This window comes from Zootoca vivipara, chromosome 8 (assembly GCF_965207765.1).
Source record: "Zootoca vivipara chromosome 8, rZooViv2.hap1.1, whole genome shotgun sequence".
NCBI classification, from domain to species: Eukaryota; Metazoa; Chordata; class Lepidosauria; order Squamata; family Lacertidae; genus Zootoca; species Zootoca vivipara.
Genome location: NC_142591.1, coordinates 10,397,902 through 10,418,246, shown reverse-complemented (window position 1 = coordinate 10,418,246; position 20,345 = coordinate 10,397,902). Strand labels below are relative to the sequence as shown.

Genomic DNA, 20,345 nt, shown 5'->3' with positions numbered 1-20,345 from the left:
TTCTCCCCCCCCTCCCCTGATCTCGGCCTTCCCCTTTCAGTCCAGCAAGTACCAAAGTCCATAATCCAGTTTTCAGTCCTTATTTTGTCCATCCTGTTAAACAAAATACTTTCCTACTTCATCCCACCCCCTTCCTGACAAATTTTTCAGTCCAGGCTTCTCTGATCTCTTCCCCCCAGAAGACCCTTGTTCTTTGCAGAGTGCTTTCTTGTGGATTTTCTGTCTCATCAAAAATTCTTGCTTCTCCCCCTCGAAAGGAGGGGTTTTCCAACTCTCGGCTATTTCTTTGCTCTCTGGCGAATCCTGTGTCACATCCCCATTTTCTTCGGTTCTGTTGTAGTTCGAATCATCAGTCTTTTTATCCTCTTGGACCATTTCTTGAGAAGTCTCGCCTTTCTGTACATCTTGATTTATTCCTTCAAATTGTTATAGAGTCTTATGCATGCTAATTTTTATTTCCCACAAGAGTCTGAGGACTTTCTCCTGGAAGCCGGGTGTGTAATCTCTTGTTGACATTTTTCTAGCTTTCAAGGTCAGAGCAAGACTTGGGAAACAGGAGGTGGTTACAAGTTATAATTATTCCATATAGTCCAAACTGGATGCATTATATTCCGTATATTTTATCTTCAACTTTTTAATTATTTCCAAAAGGCTGCGTTCAGCCCTCAAATATCCAAACAAAAATCTTTAAAAATCAGTTTCTTCCTTTCCCTCACCCCATTATTTTCCACTCGCTGTTCTGTTCGGGGTGCCGATTTCCAGGGTAAGGAGAGGGTCTATTCTTCAATTACCTATACATGCAGGGTTCTTACAGTCTAGAACCTTTCTCCCCCTTTACCCTGCCTCCGGGGGAGAATCTTAAATCCGCTTTTGGGGTATATTCAAGCGGTGAAATTCTATGCCCCGGCACCGGGAGTCTTCCTTAAGCTGCTTCCTCTTTAAATCAGTAGGGGGGAGATCGGCTTCCGTTTTTTTAAAATCTCACCCCCGTTCCGAATGTTAAGTTTTAAAATCTTTACTCACAGTCTCTCAATTTGCCAAATCCTTCTTTGGAAAAATCCAGCGCTCTCCGCCTCCGGCACGGAGCTTCTCCCTGCAAGGGTAGCGATGGCGCTCCAAAATGGCCCCCGCGACTTCGACCCTTCTCGCTCCGGAGCTCTTATTAGAGTCTACCGGAGAGTTGGGGAGTCGGGATTGGGGCGCTGCTGGGCTAAATCTGCCCCCAAAACGCTCGATTTGGGGTTCTATGGGGTGCAGCGGCGCTCCCGCTGCTTCCCCCCCCCTGCAGAGTCGGGTCGCCTCGCAGCTCGAGACGGACCCCGCCGGACGGCGCTGGCGCTGAACCGGAAGCCTTCTTGACCCCCTTCCCCTTCTCTGCTTCAGCCTTGGAGTCTGAACTGCTCTCTGTCACAGGCTCTTCCTGCTCACTGAACCCTGTTGCCCTCTCACCATCTAGGCCCTCCTCCCAAACTCCTTGCTCTGACCTCTCCTCAGTGTCCCACCACCCATCCCCTGGCTCTGAGCCTTCCTCCTCTGGGGTTTCCTCAGTTGGTGCCTCCCACCAGTCTTCGTCCAGCCAGTCCCTGACATCAGCCTGCTTACCTACATATTTATTGATATTTAGAATGCAATCCTAATCCTGAATGATGCCCAGCAGAGCTTTATCCAGTGGCTTTGCTAGCTGGGGTAAAGTGGGGGAAGCCTGGAGCTGACAAAGTGACCAGGACCAGATTGGGCCCAATACAACCATGTGAAAATACTTTATTTGGGGGCTTTCTGTAGAAAATAAGAGAGCCTTTTGCAGAACTTTTCTTTTAGGTCATTTGGAGGTGATTCTCATCACTCCCATCTGAGAAAGTAGTAACTAGAAATCATCTTCTTACCCCAAGAAACAGTAGAAGAAGAGATTCGTGACTTTGATTTTGACATTCAGGTGTTCCATGTGCCATCTTGGATGTCTTTTAGACCTAGAGCTCACCCACACTTCTGCTTGACTCATATTGTGTAATGATTATTTCCCCTGGGTTTGAGAACTTTCCTTTTTGTTCCATGGCGTTACCTTGTGAAATCTGCTCTTACCCTCTGAAATGAAGTTTGGCTAAGCAGAATCTCTCTTCAGTTTTTCTGTGCACCTGATAAGACCCAATTTTTGCAAGGAAAGCCATGGAACAATGAGAAAAGCTCTCAGACCTGGAGGAATTAATTGTCGGGTGAGCCCTTAGTCACACTGATAACATTGTTGTTTGCTGGTGTGGCATGTGGAGATGTGCATTTAATCCAAACCAGTTGACTATGCTGTGTGTGTTCCGGGATGGAAACACCATGCAGATGGAAATCAGCTTGAAACTATAACTTTAAGTAAACTGGTTAACCAGTTGCATTTGAATTGTCAGACCCAAGAACAAAAGTCAGAGGTGCTGATTAGGCTGCTGGAGAAACTTCAAAGCAATGATTGATAACTGCTTCTACTTCTGTAGTCATCCTCACTTGGTTAATGAACAGAGCTGAGCCAAAGGCCAGCAGTTTTTGTTTCCTGCTCCTCATTAAGATGTTAGATTTGAAGGAAAAGAGTCTACCACTCAGTCAAAGGGGAGTACTCCCACCTTGCAAACGTGGTGCTGAAATGGAGTTTGGAAACCACAGCGGTGTGGCTAGAAGACATTAGTACACTACAGTCCTTCAGAATAATATTGTCTTCAGCTCATTCGAATTACATTCCCGGGTTCTGTTTCATGTTATGAATGCTGTATGGATGTTTGTTCAGTAAGACTTGGGTGCTCTCTTTGTGGTGAGCAGTATTCACAAAAAACAGTACACCATGTCTGGGACATACTGTTATGAGTTTGGGGTGTGACCCTGGATCCAGCAAGTGTTAGAATTTAATAAAGGCTTATCATTCTGGGAATAGGCTAGCTCCCTGGTGAGGTGATACCCTGGGTGATGAGCTAATAAGGAGGATTAAGGGGCTCTGTGGGAGCAGGAGCAGACTTTGGCAATATTATACCCTGAGCAAGGACAAGACACCCCCCCTTACTATCACAATAATTCCTTTTGGTACAGTTGCTTTTTAAATTGCTCTTCTCGGTAGGTACCTATATAAGTACAGTGGTACCTCGATTTTCGAATGTCTCCGTTGATGAACATTTCAGTTTTTGAACGCCATAAATGCTTCGGTTTTCGAACACGCCTTGGAAGTCGAACATGCCACGCGGCTTCCGCTGAGTGCAGGATCTTGAGGCTTAGCTGTCAGCTGTTGAGTCCTTGGTTTTCAAATGTTTCAGAACCCAAATGGTCTTCCGGAACAGATTACATTCGAAAACCGAGGTACCACTGTATTATTATTATTATTATTATTAATTATTAATTATTTTGTGACTCATCTCCTTGGCACCCTATGTTGGGGAACTGCCTGCACCATCTTAAATCCAGTCCTTCAGTCTTGTAGCTTTGAGGGTCACTAGTTCTTCGTGGCTACCAGAGGGGCAAGCTGAGCCATGCATGGGACTGGCTGCAGTATCTGCCTGCCTCCATACTGCCTTAAGGGGAACCTCGAGTGGCTTATTGCAGCTTATGCACCAATGGCAAACCTGTCCCTTTGCCCTGTGGGGGGAGGGACTGAATACAAGAATCAGTCGCCACCAATATAGTCTCTTGACTTCTGGGTCCAATGAAACTGCTGGCTAAGAATCTGTTCCTATGTCGCAAATTTTTTCCCCCTGGCTGTTTCTGCTTAACACCTGCAGGACTTGGCGAACCTTTACCCTCCAGTTAGTTCCCCCCCCCTCTGCATAGAAGTGGAACACAATGAAATGGATGCACCGCTCCATTATGCAGCATAGCTGCTACTGACAGTTCTAGCAGGTTAGCTATCATACGCTTGCCTTTCCTTCTGTAAAGTGATCATGAGCAGCACTGCCTACACAACGCTGTAACAATAACATAATATAATAGATTCCATACAAAGAAATCCTCAAGTTTACCCAAAGCAGGGTGCTCTTAATAATGATATGACAAAGAAACTGAATACACATCACATTTTCAGAAATATCATTTTCGTTTATTGTTTTATGAAATATTGCAATCCTGTGTTGATTACTTTTCTTTTTTAATGTGATCTTTTGTTAGCTGTGCTCCATGCTCTCTTAAGGCAAATTAGAGGTAGAAAAACTGACATGACACCCCAATTGTTGTGATTATAAAGCAGTTACTGTCACAGCTGTTTTCACACTTGCAATTTCTCAGCTCTAAAGACACCATCTGATAGCCATGTGTAACATTTAAGTGCGAGTGTTAAGGAAAACTGAGAGTTAAAAAGCGGATTTAAGGGTAATTAAACTTTCTGCTTGTATCACCTGCACAGGGATGTGCTCAGTAGATGCCCTTATGCTGAACAAAGTACTGCAGTTAAAACATGCTTCCTTGGCAAATCTCTGAGCTCATTTCAATGTTGAACTCTAATCTCAATCTCTAATCTCAATGTTGAACTCCCATCTTTTATAATAATAATAATAATAATAATAATAATAATAATAATTTATTATTTATTATTTATTATTTCCCCAGCCACTCTGGGCGGCTTCCAACAGAAAAATGAAATAAAATAATCAATTAAACATTAAAAGCCTCCCTAAACAGGGCTGCCTTCAGATGTCTTCTAAAAATCTGGTAGCTGTTTTTGACATCTAATGGGAGGGCGTTCCACAGGGTGGGCGCCACCACCGAGAAGGCCCTCTGCCTGGTTCCCTGCAACTTGGCTTCTCGCAACGAGGGAACCGCCAGAAGGCCCTCAGTACTGGACCTCAGTGTCCGGGCAGAACGATGGGGGTGGAGACGCTCCTTCAGGTATACTGGGCCGAGGCCATTTAATAGTTATGTAGAACATGTCTGAGTATTGAGAGGTGCAACTTGTCATGAAAAGCAGAGGAAAATTTGCTCTTTCTGTTTCCTTCACAAAGAGCTTTGTCAGGGTTTGTTTACCACCTCTGCCATCCAAACAAGCCACTTCAAGTTGCCCGCAGTAACTCTTTACACGTTGCCAAGTTCCCCACAGGCCCTTTGGAGGAGCAATTTTCCATATATTTTTGCTTCATCATTGTTATTCTTTCCTGTTTTTTGCTTTTTGATCCTGGCTTGAAGGATCATTCCAGAAAATTACAGAATACTGTAGTGTGATTTATTAATAGCATTCATTGGTATGGGCTGAAAAGCATAGGTGTAAAATTCGGCTAATTAGTGAATAGATGGTTTGGCATTTTCTCCAGTTTCAGTGGAAGTGTATATAAGATTTTTAAAATACAGAAAATGCAGTAGAAACAGAAGTTTGCAAAATTCCTTTTCATATAGAGCCTACTCTTCTCAGTAAGAGCTGTTCGGCAGTGGAATTTGCTACCAAGGAGTGTGGTGGAGTCTCCTTCTTTGGGGGTCTTTAAGCAGAGGCTTGACAGCCATATGTCAAGAATGCTTTGATGGTGTTTCCTGCTTGGCAGGGGGTTGGACTGGATGGCCCTTGTGGTCTCTTCCAACTCTATGATTCTATGATTCTCCTGACAGCTAAGGATATTTGGTAATCCCCGCGACGGGGTGAGCTCCCGTTGCTCGGTCCCAGCTCCTGCCCACCTAGCAGTTCGAAAGCACGTCAAAGGGCAAGTAGATAAATAGGTAACGCTACAGCGGGAAGATAAATGGCATTTCCGTGTGCTACTCTGGTTTGCCAGAAGCGGCTTTGTCATGCTGGCCACATGACCCGGAGGCTCCCTCGGCCAATAACGCGAGATGAACGCCGCAACCCCAGAGTCGGTCATGACTCGCCCTAATGGTCAGGGGTCCCTTTACCTTTACCTTACTTGTCTAAAGTATGTCTAAAGCTGGATTATTTCACATCATGGAACTTTTGTCTTAGAGAAGAAGGGAAGTTAGGAAGTAACCATGTTTTTTGTTCAGTTTTTTCCCCTTGTCTGTAAATGAAATGAAATAATTTTAAAAGCTCACTTGAATAAGTTGCTAATTTGTTAACAGTGCGACGAAGGATTGGTGACAGCTAATTACATTGCATTTTTCACTGAGACACACATTTGATCATAAAATATTAAAAACACAATCTGAAATATTTTCTCCAATATTTTATTTCTGAGCTGCTTTTTTTGTTTTGACAAAACATCTCAAAGAGTTTTTTTAATAAAGGAATATTCGTACGTCTGGTGCGGAACATCATGCTCCTTCTGGGATAGCTCGTCCACTTTTGGTCCCCACCCTGCACTCTGCTCTCACCTGTGGTTCCTAGAAGCTGTTAGCATGTGACAGTGGCCACACCCTGGGAACGACTAGCTGCTTAAACCAGGTGAGGGCAGATGGGTTTCAAACCCTTGGTGAGTTAGGGGCTCCAGTGGATTGAGCGGACAAGACCAAAAGTGGGTCCAATGGTAAAGAAGGCAGTTTCTGCATGTGCTGTACAGGAAAGTGAGGGGCAGATGGGGCTCGCCAACCTGGGAAGGCAGCTCATCCAGGAGGAAATATCTGCTGCCTTGTGGTTGTCATTGGGAGAAGAAAAGGCCAACGAGTAAACCCTACACAAATCCTAGCAGCTGGTGTTCAGAGACATAATGCCTCTGACAGTAGAACATTGGCTATCTAGTTCAGTCTGTAAACCCTTAATTGTTCAACAGATGTCTTTACTGCCTTCAAAACAAGCAACTTCTTATCCTTCCTACTCCAAATTCATCAAGGACCATCCTCAAACTTACTTTTCACACTCTGCCAAGTATCATCTCAGTCCACTGAAACATTTTCTAACTAGAAGCCATAAAACCTACTGCCCCTCACAATTTCTCATAATAATGGCAGAATGTGATTCGGCCAACTCACCCTTAACACAGAGGCATGCCTGTGACCCTATAATTCTGATGCATTTAGAATAGCGATGGGAAAGTTTCAAATTATAGAGAGCTATAATTAGAGGATTCTGCCTGTTGGAATCCTCTAATTATGAAATGTTTAGTGGCTCGGAAATGCTGCAAACGGCAGGATGGATAATGGGTAGAATACAGGGGGGTGAAGGAAGTGCTGACTGCTAATCTCCACTGTCTGAACAATGTAGTCTAGATGCATCTTGATTTGGAACTGCTAGCTAGCTAGTGCAAATATTTGGCATTAGGACAAAGTTCCAATACCTTTAATAGGAAACCTTGGAAGGTTTGCAGCTCTTCTTACCTCTTAAACAGATATAGTACCGTGTTTCCCCCTTTTTAATACGTAGTCATAAAGTAAGCCATGGTAGGATTTTAAAGTATTTGCGAAATATAAAACATACCCCGAAAATAAGACATACCTTGTTGCTCTCCTTTAGAGCCTCAGAGAGGCTTGAGACCAGGTGGGAGGGGGTGCATGAATTGAGCGCGTCGCCAGGCGAGCCGCGCTAGGAGGACTTCCCCCCCGCTCTTCTCAGGACTTTTTTCCACTCTGGCCGAGCGCCTGAACGGGGAAACCCCTTGGCGTCGGGAGCGCTGCTGGCCCCTTCTGTGCTGCCGGAGCGTCATGGGCTGCATGGCCCAAGGCTGAGCGGGCCCTTCCACGCTGCCGGGGTGACGGACGGCGGCGGGAGCGCTGCTGGGCCCCTTCCGCGCCGCTAGAGCGTCATGGGCTGCATGGCCCGAGGCAGAGCGGCGGCGGGAGGCCTGCAAGCCCTTCCGTGCCACCGGGGCGACAGAACATCGTGGGCTGCATGGCCCACCGGGGCAATGAACGGCGGCGGGAGCGCTGCTGGCCCCTTTCGCGCCGCGGGTGAGTTGGCGGCTGATTGAAAGGCGGCCTTGCCAATGCATGGAGGGAGAAGGGCGGCGAGGAGCAAGCGAGGGAGCCCCCACCCCACCCCGCCCGCTAATGGAAACAGTGGGGAGGCAGGAGCACCTCAGGGAGCGCTGCCGTGGTGCTGCCGCTGCCACTTTGCCCAAGAAACACGCGGGGGTGCTCGGTGGGCGGGCCACGCCGAACTCGCCCCGTTCCCTCTGGAGTCAGGGTGCCACCGCCACCGCCTCCTCCTGCGGCAATACTGCGGGACTTCAGCGTAAAAGCACGTTTCCTCAGAGATGTCGCGCATGGGGGGCTGGCTGGCTACTCGACCTCCTGAGTTTAAAGGCACAGAGGATTCCCGAAGGGGGTCCCCGCACGTACCCTCGCCTTGCCCGCCTCTGCACGCGTTCAAGCGGGAAAGGAAGTTTGACTCCTTGAGCTGCCGCCCCTTATGAATGTGTGTTTCGGTGGTGTGGACAAGGTGTGGATACGGGTCTCGTTTCCCCCTCACGGACCGGGATTACACAGGCATCTTTCCGACGACCTACTTGCCATTCACCCCGGAGCCTTTCGCGTCTCTCTCATCTCTCCCTCCCCCCACTCTCCCGCCTCCATTTTGCGCCCCTCGGCTCCCATGTTAGCGATGGGATGGATGGCAGCACCCCGAGCCAGTAAGGTACCGTACCGTAATAAAAACCTAATAAAAAATTAAGACATCCCCTGAAAATAAGACACCTTGTGTTTTTTGAGGGGAAAAAAGTTATAAGACGGTGTCTTAAAAAAGGGGAAACACGGTAAGTGCATCCCAGATGACAAGTCATTTGCTTATTGCAAACTGAAATTATATATTACATGTGATTCTTTAGAAAAAGAAGAAGTCTTAAAATGCTATTAGCATTTAGAAATGTTATGATGATGTTTGCTGGTGTTGGTATTGGAGAAACTAAATTATCACTGATATTTAATATGTATTTAAAATATGTAATTAGTAGGATTTTTATAACACTTGTAATGTAACAAACACTATGGACACTATGGACAGATTACGATATAGATTACAAAATAATATGCAGCTGAAAATGTTGACAGCAGGACCCATGGAGGGGATGGTGGGAAGTCTCGAGATTCAGAGGAATCTCTATATATGGATAGGTTTTTGGTATTGTTTTAACTCTATATTTGTAAAATCAAATAAAAATGATTTAAAATAAAACACGTACTTTAATGGGATATATTGTTGTTGTTATTTCATTTATACCCCACCTGAAGAGGAACTCAGCAGCTTAGATAAAAATAAGAACTGCTACAAACATTTAAAAATTATTAAAAACCAATTAAACATCGATAGAATTTAAACTATATATCTATTAAAATATATCAATAATAGGGTTTTATGTACCGTATGTTTGAATAACAAGATTGGGATTTAGAAATTCTGTTGGTATTCATTGTTGTTAGCAGTGGATTGATTCAATGTCAGTACACAGTATGTGGAATTGTTATGAGTAATAAGTGGTGCCAAGAGATATTTATTTTGTGTACATATACTTTTAACAAGAATTATATTGTTAGGAGTTTGGGGTGTTAAGATGTGTGACAGATCCTTCTAAACTGTGGAACCAGCAAGTGTTAGAATTTAATCAAGGCTTCTAATTTTTGGAATAGCCAGGCTAGCCCCCTGGTGAGGTTGTCATGGATGACGAGCAAAGCCAGAGTTTGGAGGTAGCAGTGATGTGACCTAGAAGGAAATCAGCAAGCTGGAGAGAGAACGTCAAAGCAGTGTTTGATTTCTGTTTGAATACAAAGCTGCTGCTGTGGGATAAACAAGCAACAGTATTATGAATGGCTTAGAATTAGATCCCCACTAGCCCTCTATGAATGGGGAACAGTAGTGAGGTGGGACTCCTTCTGGCAGAGGCGTCTTTCCCATTGGGCTTAGTGGCTCATTACACCAGGACGCTGGCCTCTCAGGGGCGCCCCAGTGAATGGGGGAGCTGCGTGGCTTTGCTGGAGGCCTCCCCTTTCCCTACACGCCTGCCAGCTGCGCCCCACCAACTATAATGTTCTAAACTTGGTGTGTGTTTTTGTGTGTGTCTATAACAGTTATTCTCATGTGGGCGCCCTCATACCCCCCCCCACAACCTTTCCTGTCCGTCAGCAGGATCAGCGCGAGCCCCGCCAACCCAACCTTCGCACTGTCTCCGGGAGCTGATTGGGCGGCCGGTCTGCTCCTCCCACCCTGGTTGGCGTTGCCTCTTTCCTTATTACAGTACTACCCTCCTCGGCCTGCTCCCCTCTGCGTGAGCAGGCGCATTGGCGCTGCTCCTGCTGCTTGTGCTGCTCCTTCTGGGCGGGCCGTGAGCTGGCTGCTTTCACCTCCTCGTGCATGGGGAGCCCTGAGGCCGTGGCAGTCCTCCCTCCCCGCTGAGCAGCATGGAGGAGAATTCCGCCTCGAGCCCCCACGCAGGAACCGGCTGAATGGCTCCCTCAAGTGCTCTGCGGTGACGACACGGGCTGCGGCTGATGAAGAGCTACTCCTCAACTCTGAGGTGGTGGTTGAGGACGAAGACGGGCCTTCTCCACCACCACCACCACCTCCTCTTCCTCGGCCGCGGGAATCCCCTCAGCCGTTGCCCGTTGAGCCGCTGTCGTCGTCGTCTGAGGAAGTGGCCCCCACCCCCACTTGGTGGGCATTGCCATTCAAATGGGGTGTGCTTGTGCCATGTCCTGCGATGGATTATGTGGGTTGGGGCTTCCCTAGTTTCATTAGCCATCTGATGCCTGAGGAGCTGAAGTCCCATTAAACTCAGTGGGGTCTGGCTTCAGAGTCAACCTGCCCAGGCGGATAGAGCTGGAACCCTAGTGCTACCGGTTCTCCCCATGCACGTTTACTTGGAAGCAGGTTCCACCGAGTTCAGTGATGCTGAATTCTCAAGGCTATTATTATTATTATTAGGAAGCTCACAAGGTCCTGCGTGGAGGCTTGCATCATAAAAAATTAGGCACACCAAAGGGTGGGTGCTCATGGACTCCTGGATCCTTGGTCAGCTGTCACCTTCCTTTTGCTCTGCTTTCATGACCATTTTATCAGATACCCACCATCATGAAGTCTTGCTTAAGCCTCCCAATTCACTTTTCTCCTTTTCCCTCCCAAACAAGTAATGTTCTAAACAGCTTGCCTCCCAAGCCTCCCTGCAGAGGCTTAGGATGGAAGCTGCACCCCGCCAACTATATGGCTGATAGGTGTGCAGCTTCCTTCCCAAGCCTCCGCGGGAGGAGAGCGATCCCTGCAGAGGCTTGGGAAAAGGTCGACAGCTCTGGGAAATGGGGGGGGGGGCCACAGGAGGGATCTTTGCACCACGGCACAAGATATGCTTAACACGGCGCTGCCTTCTGGTATCCAGGATTGAAGGCTCTTGCTAGAGGGTGGGGCAGAGCAGTTTTTTTTGTGTGGAATTCCTGGCCCTCCTTGCAGCCCCCTGCACTTCCTCTCATGCTGCTCCAGAGAGTCTTACAACCCTCTGAAACAGATTTTTAAGGGGCTAAGGGATTGCAGGGAATCTCATTAGCAGAACTCAGCTCACCAGTGGGAGTTTTGTTCTGGTCTAAACCACTGAAATTGTTACAGAAACTGTAGCTAAATCACCGCTGAATTAATTTTATGCAAATAAATGCAACCTGGTTTTCCTATCTGTTAACTAGATATTAGTTAAAATCTCGTATCATATCTATGTACATTAATTGATGCATAATTCATATTTTGAGGCCAGTTGATCCATTGGCTTCAAGGATGACCTTCTGTATGGACTTGAGAATCTATGGGGAGGCAACTAGGGACCAATCAATGTGCATATGTTTTGCATGTGGTAAATTGGTTGCATGGAAAAGCAAATGTAGACCAGTGTTTTTCACATATTTTCACTGTCACATGAGAGCCCTGTGCCCATCAATAGAAAGAGGTCTCCCCCCCCAATCTTTTGAACCTCCATCTCCCTCATAGCTGCCAAGTTATCCCTTTTTTACAGGGATTTTCCCTTATGCTGAATAGGCTTCCTCGCGAGAAAAGTGAAAACTTGGCAGCTATGATCTCCCTTCAAAGTGGGACCTGACCCCTGGTGTAGCTATTTTTAACAGTAAGCATCCTATTGGCATTACTTACAGCTATGGCCATGTTTTAGGGCAGGCATATGTACGGTACAATGTGGATAACAGACATAGAAATGTACAGTACATAATTGGTTTCCGTTTTAATCTTTTATAACACACACACACACACAAATATCTTGCAGATTATTAGATTAAGCTGATATTTTTTAAAAAAATGTTTTTTGTTTTTCAGCTTTCATTCGCAGCAACGACACCAGAGTTAGCTGATAAGAAAAAGTATCCTTATTTCTTCCGGACAGTGCCATCCGATAACGCTGTGAACCCTGCAATTCTGAAGTTGCTCAAACACTACAAATGGAAGAGGGTGGGGACTCTGACCCAAGACATACAAAGATTTTCTGAGGTAAGATCTGCTTAAATTCTTGTGCTAGAAACTGGCTGCAAAAGTTGCATGTTTTTGCATGTGGTGGCAAGTTGAGATACTTGTACCGGTATTTCAAAGAAGCATTTCATTGGGTGCTGGCTCAAACTGGCAGAAGTCACTTAAAGCGTAGTCACTTCAGGATCATCTCACTTCAGAATATGGGGGGTGGGGTGGGGTGGGGGGTGGAATCACATAGAAGTGCTATTGGATCAAACCAAAGTCCTACCTAGTCCGGTACCCTGTGTCCCACATTGACCAACAACATGATCTCAAGGAAGGCATGAGTGCAAAAGTAGTAGTCTTCCTCTGTTGTTCAGATGAGATTTTTCTATTCTAGGTTGGTTAGAAGATACTTGGGTGTGAGAAGTGCAGCCAAGCTCAGGTTCACATGAATAAGTCTTGGCTTTCCAAGGGTCAGGTTATGAACAAGGATTATCCTGCAAAGCAGATGCATAATTGGACACAAATGGCATTGTTGAAAGGCTTGTTCTGATTGGGTCAAGAGGCTAGCGAGAAGAGTTGGGAAAGAGTCCAGGGGCAAGGCCAGGCTGCCCTATGCCGCTTCTCTCAGAACAGAGCCTGAGGTTGCGATTTCTGGTTTAACGCTTTATATTCCTGACACCTGGACATACTAGCAAGAACTCTGTACAATTCCCAAGCTGCTTTCCTATTCTATGTCAGAGCATAGATCTCATTATGCCAGTGCTTTGAGACAGGAGTTCAAAGGAGACTTTATGTAGTTTGTGTGAACCCTTCCGCCTGTCCCTGCAATGTGAGCTTGTATGAGCCCAACATTCAAGCTCACATGTAAGAGGGCTTCAATAATAGGGGAAAGCATTGTATGAACTGGTTCTGATAAATTTAGCTTTCTGTACTTCTAGTCCTAAGACAAAAGGCTGTGTTGGTGTGAAATGTGTGAAGCTATAATAAGATAGGTATCTTGTAAGCTTTCTTCCCACAGCATTGAATAGTCTGCAAGCTTTTTGAGTCAAATGTGATTTTCAGTTTTGAGGGGAGGGGTTTCCAGGAGTAATATCCTAATAGATGCTAATAAATATACAGCTATTTATGCGCATAGTTATAATTATTATTTATTAAATGTCAATGTTAAATTTCAATGTATTATTTATTAAATGTCAATGTGATCTTCATCTGAAGATCATAGGGCAGCTGTACAATATAAAAAAACACAAAAAATGCATATCATAATAACAAGCAAAACAATAATTAGCCAAAGTCCTGGGAGGAATGTTTTTGCATGGCACCTCAAGATCTCAGGTGAGCCTCCCTAGGGAGAGCATTCCATAAATGGCAATTAAGGGAAGAAAGAGCTAGATGGAGTTTGAAGTGCTGGATTACCTGCATACAGGCAGCCTTGCCTTGCCATGTGATAGGTGTGATGGTTTGGGGGACTGGATTTCGTCCACACTTGCTCTCAGAATTATTCATTGCCAACGTCTAGCATGAAAAAACAAGTGCCAAACAGTGGCATCATACTCAGCCTAGCTATCATTATCTAGTTCCTTAAACCCAGGCAGATGGGGGTTGTTCTCCTTCTCATTCCTATTTTAAAGTTACCTATACTGTAGCTAAGGGACGTGGGTGGCGCTGTAGTGCAAACCACTGAGCCTTGGGTTTGCCGATCGGAAGGTCGGCGGTTCGAATCCCCGTGACGGGGTGAGCTCCCGTTGCTCGGTCCCAGCTCCTGCTGCAGTTCGAAAGCATGCCAAAAAGTGCAGTTCGAAAGCATGCCAAAAAGTGCAAGTAGATACAGTAAATGGGTACCACTCCGGCGGGAAAGTAAATGGTGTTTCCGTGCGCTGCTCTGGTTTTGCCAGAAGCGGCTTAGTCATGCTGGCCACATGACGCAGAAAATCTGTCTGTGGACAAACGTCGGCTCATTCGGCCAGTAAATTGAGATGAGCACCACAACCCTAGAGTTGTTCGTGACTGGGCTTAACTGTCAGGGGTCCTTTACCTTTACCTTTTATACTGTAGCTACTAGGCCAGGGGTCAGCAAACTTTTTCAGCAGGGGGCCGGTCCACTGTCCCTCAGACCTTGTGGGGGGCCGGACTGTATTTTGAAAAAAAATATGAACGAATTCCTATGCCCCACAAATAACCCAGAGATGCATTTTAAATAAAAGGACACATTCTACTCATGTAAAAGCATGCTGATTTCCAGACTGTCCGCGGGCCGGATTTAGAAGGCGATTGGGCCGCATCCGGCCCCCGGGCCTTAGTTTTGGGACCCTGTACTAGGCACTGTTTAGCAGTAGCGACAGTAAAGCAGTAACCCATGTTAACAGCCACCAAGAGTAAAGCAGATATGTGTTTGCAGACACCTTTCTTATTTAACTTTTCAGTTGTACCATTTATCTCTTCTTTGCACTGTATCAAGAGTAATTTAATTTCAGGCAGCTGGAGGCTTAATAGGTATTTGGCAAGAGTTTTTGAACACCTAAGGCAAAACTATTACACAAAAGTGAGATGGCACTAGAATAACAGAAAATGAAATGTAAACAAAAAATAGCACTCTGTCTAATATACTGGCTTAGTTTGAAATATTACATGCCTCAAGTTACGGCAAAATACTGAAACTCCATTTCTAAGCACATTTACTGGTGGGGAAACCCCAGTGCTTTTTCCCGCATACCTCTGTGAATCTAGGAGGATTTTGTGAATTGGTAAGTTTGGCCTCATTGAGGGGCAGTATTTCAATAGGAGTAGGAAAATGAGAGTACCCCTAAACATTTTTTAAGAGAAAAAGCACTGGGAAACCCTATTGATTTTTATGAGACTTACTTCAAACAAAATAAAAAAAATCCTTCCAGTAGCACTTTAGAGACCAACTTCTGAAGAAGTGTGCATGCACACGAAAGCTCATACCAACAACAAACTTAGTTGGTCTCTAAGGTGCTACTGGAAGGAATTTTTTTATTTTGTTTCGACTACGGCAGACCAACACGGCTACCTACCTGTTACTTCAAACATTTATCTGTATATTTATTTCATTTGTATACCACTGTTCCCCTAAAGAGCTGTGGGCAGTACACAAAGAGTTAATCCATTTTAGAATTGGTGTGTTTTGAGTTACAAAGAATGACCAAATCAAGCTTGTGATGAGGGGGGTGGATACGTTTCTGTGCTGGCAGGATGTATCATTTATGCAGTAATCTAGTCAATCAAACTCTTAAGGATATTCTATTTCCCTATAAAATGAGAGAGTCCTTTGATCTCTCTGCTAGGCAGAGCCAATCCCCATTCACCTGTTTCATTTAAGAATGGAAATCAATACACAGATTTAATGTGGGGGGGGCGCGGAATGAGAAGATAAATGGAAAACTGCCTTCCCCCACCACCAACTTTCCAGGGTTATTGACAAGCACAGTAGGTAGGAAAGCAGTTGTGACAAATTGTAAAAGCAAAACTAGTTCTATCCTCAAATTTGATTCAGTATGGCAGTTCCTTGTCCAAGTAAGCTTCAAAATGGATATACAGTGGTACCTCGGGTTAAGAACTTAATTCGTTCTGGAGGTCCGTTCTTAACCTGAAACTGTTCTTAACCTGAGGTACCACTTTAGCTAATGGGGCCTCTTGCTGCTGCTGCTGCTGCTGCTGCCGCGTGATTTCTGTTCTCATCCTGAAGCAAAGTTCTTAACCCAAGGTTCTATTTCTGGGTCAGCAGAGTCTGGAACCTGAAGTGTCTGGAACCTGAAGCGTCTGTAACCCAAGGTACCACTGTACATATTTATTTATTTTTAAGGCATGTAAAATCTTTATAATACTGAAAGATATCCAAATACCTCATTCAGTCTTCTATGATTCTTTTGGACAAATTGCTAATTAGTCCCCTGTGTTTAAATTTTACACAAATATTTCCCCCCCCCCCAACATAAAAGAAATAGCAACTGCTACGGTAGCCTGAAGGTAGTAAACAGATAAATAATTGTTTGCATCTAGAGCTTTGCATTTACAATGCAATTTCACAAAGTAAAATTAACATCTTTCAATAGAAACACATGGTTTAATTATATGAACCGGTTTGGCAAAATGGGTGCTTTAACAAATAAAATGCAAACAGTTGTTGCTTTTTCAAACTCATGCTTGTCCTTCCCATTGTAGGGACTGAACAGAAAGTGCTTCTACTAGATTCTTGTCTTAAGTAGGTTTTCTATTATCTTGTTCCTCTCATGGTGCTTCTGTTATCTAAGAGAAGTGAGAGATGGAAAGATTTCCCTGATTACTTCCTCCCTTCTCTTTCACACGGTTTCAAGTGAGACTGAAGAACTGAGCTTGGAGACGCACAAACAGCAGCAAAAAGCTCTGTGGTCATAGAAGCTGGCAGCACAACATGTCCAATACATTGCTTTTCCAATACTCAGTCAGGTCCCCCGTTCATTCTTCACACTACTCAGGCAAGTATATCATTTGCATGGGGAGAGAAAAAGAAAATAAGCAGGGGAGAGCAATCCCATTTCCTTTTCCAAAAAACAGAGGATTTCTCTCATTCCTTGTACAGTTTTTTTCTTTAAGATAGACAAATTCCTCCACGTCTTATTTTTCCACTATACTGTCTTCTAGGACTCTAGTTAAGGAGTATGCTCCATTTCTCTTAAAAAAAAAAAGTCATCCCAGAAGCAGTAATAGAATTAAAGTATTGTTGTGAGGTCTAGCTCCAATTCTGACTCCACCCACCCACAAAACGCATTATAGTGACATCCTTGGAGATGCATTCCAAGTTCCATCTATTGTCTGGTTTCCCCAGACTGAATAAAAAGCTTGTCTTGAGCCTCACCTTGCCTTCAACCTTGTAGCTGTACAGAATCTATAATAATCACCTAGCTTAGGTAGACTATTCGTATGCAGCCTTGGGCACAAGCCATTATTTCTGCTGTGGCCACAGTTACCATCTGGATAATGGGAATGAGCCCCTACCTTCTCATGCATGCACACCTAGAGCCAGGGATGCAGGATTCCTACCGCCTTACAATGGTCACCTCAGGAGTAAGGGAGCAGCCAGCTAAATTCTAGGTCTACAGCTTGGCAATGCCAGCCCGTCCCCTGCCCCCCCATCACTTTCCCAGGTACTCTAACAACCAGTTGCATGATCCCAGCAACCTAAGCCATGTGGGAGGTTAACCGGCCCTTGATTGTGTTCACAAACCGGTACAGAAATCCAGTGAAGCAGTTTATTGAAAAAGGAATATGTGTAAAAAAGGGAGAAGATAGGAGGAATAGCAAGTACTGTATGCAGTTCAAATAGAAACAAAGCACAATGCCACAATATTGGTATAACTAACCCTACACTTAATCCAAACTTCACTTACCCTATGTGGCTACCTGTGGCATAGGCCGCTTTAGGCATCAGTTGCTGGTTACTGGAGCGTGGGAGGGGATTTAGAAAAGACAAAGACTGCAACACAGCTGTCATCTTTTAAGGTGTATCTGACCCAGGTGGGTATTCACTGACGAAGTGCCTCACCCAGCCAATCATAATTCATGCTCATCAGGAAGAGGTTTCAACATCTGCTGGTGGTTGGGGAGATGGGCAGACACTTTGCAGAGGACTCTCCTTATATATCACTGCTAGACATGATTTAATTAGGACGTTTACATATTTAGCCGCCTTACTCTTTAGGCACAAAACCAGCCTTTGTCACAGCTGTGTCTGAAGTTCAGGCATCAGTCTTTGAATGACCACATCGTATTTGCTTAGCTGGTGTGAAGCTGGGAGTCTGTAAGTATCCTCTCCATTTTTGGGAGAATAACTGGTTTCCTAAGAGGGGCTGTCTCTCTCACAAGGCTGTTTACAATGTTTTAGTCAACTGGGGTTCCAGCCTGGGCATTTCTGCAGGAGGTAATTGGCCTTCCTCTGCACCCCAGAGGGCTTAATTTGCCGATGGTGGGAAAGCTCACAAGTCTCGCTCAGGGCCTAATTTAGGCTGCAGAATTGTTATTCCCAGTGATAATCTGCGTGGAGAAGGGAAATGAAACTTGATGCAGACCCCCGAACTGTTTAGAGCAGTGCCAGCAATTGGAAATAGCTAGGTTAAAAAAAACCAAAGCAAGCTGTCCCCCCCAAAACCCCCAGCCCATTGTGGTATTTTTGCAGCAGCAGCTTTCAATGTAAGGCTGCTTTGCTTGTAGCCAGTGTTTGCAGTAGAAACGCATGATCTTTTAATGTAAACAGCATATGCAGCTGTGTTGCTGCCAACAGCTCTTGGTGTGCATGAACACCAACTGGTTGTGCTTTATGTGGTATCCTTTTTAGGTTTTATATACCTATGGGTTTTTGTTTTTTTAAGTCTACACCTAAATATGTAAAATGTGAATACAGTGGAACCTCAGTTTATGAACACCTCGGTTTACGAATTTTCGGTTTACGAACGCTGCGGACCCATCTGGAACGGATTAATTCACTTTCCATTACTTTCAATTGGAAAGTTCGCTTCAGTTTATGAACGCTTCAATTTATGAACAGACTTCCGGAACCAATTACACCCATGTTTCGGGTTAAGTACGCTTCAGTTTGAGTACTCCGCGGACCCGTCTGGAACGGATTAATCCACTTTCCATTACTTTCAATGGGAAAGTTCACTTCAGTTTAGGAACGCTTCAGTTTAAGTACTCCGCGGACCATCTGGAACAGATTAATCCACTTTCCATTACTTTCAATGGGAAAGTTCGCTTCAGTTTATGAACGCTTCAATTTATGAACAGACTTCCAGAACCAATTGTGTTCATAAACCGAGGTACCACTGTATCCAAAAATGTGACAAATGTTTAAAAACATGCGCTTTTTGTGATCACTGCTTGCAGTTGATGGGAGTTGGCATGGATGGATCTCTTAAATTCAGTTCCTTGATTTTCCAGTCTTAAATTCAACTTACATTTTCACAACAGTTCACAACAACAACAACAACAAATAATAATTATCGCAAAAAAAAGTTTTCAGCGTTCAAGTGCATGTTTTTGCTAATATGCACACATCTCTGCAAACGTTTTCCCTGTGTGTAATGCATTTTTGTATGTTACCTTCACTAAAAAACATTTTTTGTGCACATCTTTTGTTATGAGAACTGAAACAGAGAATTCAGAGAAGTGTGAATTTCAAAATGCACCTGAGTTTCAGTTCATGCATTGTTTTGGGAAGTGCAAACTGGGAAGGCAGAATCCACTTGTCAAATTGCTGTTGCGGACTTTTAAATCCATGACACCCAGGCCCCTTTTATAATGGAAGGAATCATTTCACCTAAAACATGTTCTCAAGTTTTAGCAGCTTGTAGATTTCTCCTATCAGCCAGAGTCCCTTACTGGAAGCTGCCGCAAAGTACAGGAAGTCATTACTAATGTTCTCTGAACAGCAGAATGCTAACTTAGTTCAGCCATTGGTTCCAGTGCTGTATTTTTATAAGACAAAAGAGAATGAACTTTGTGCTCGATATGCTCCAGTTTACGTTGGCTTGAGTTACACTGAGGTGTAGTTTGACTCGCTTTAATACTAAGTCATGATGTTGTCTCCACTCCTTTTGCTCATTCATTGTTTCCTTTTATGTGAGTTGGGGGATTAATTTTAATTCCCGTGTTGTCTTCCTGGTATCCTGTCAAACAACTCTTTAATTTGCTTGCAAGATAAAAACAAAACAAACAATTATTTAGTCTCTGACAGATTTAAACCAATATAGAGGGTGGAAAGGAAGAATGATTGCAGGTTATCCTTGGCACTTGGTTTATAATTTAAATATTTTATTTACAATGTCTGTTCTGAAATTGTTGGGTCTGTTATGCCTAATAAAGGTTATTGAATTGAAAATCCTTGGCACTTACCTTCCAAAAGTCCAGAGGCTGACCTGCCAGCCATTGCACCATTATTATTATTATTATTTTTAAAAACTTACTAAAGTGTACAGAAGTGGTATTTGTGTTGGTTTCTTCCCTTTGGTGTTTTCCATCAATGTCGGTTTCATTTCTGTAAGATAACTTTAGGACTGCTTGTCTGTCATGAGAAGGATGGTAGATTAACAAA

At 44.4% G+C, this 20,345-nt stretch overlaps 1 protein-coding gene across 1 annotated transcript in view; it reads left to right on the top strand.

Annotated features, from left to right (window-relative positions):
• The window catches only part of GABBR2 (gamma-aminobutyric acid type B receptor subunit 2), a 248,965-nt gene that overhangs the window by 59,635 nt on the left and 168,985 nt on the right, over nucleotides 1–20,345 (top strand). The window contains exon 3 of the mRNA XM_035124845.3: nucleotides 12,125–12,295. Coding sequence (XP_034980736.1) covers nucleotides 12,125–12,295 — 171 coding nt within the window. The remainder of the gene's footprint in view (nucleotides 1–12,124; nucleotides 12,296–20,345) is intronic.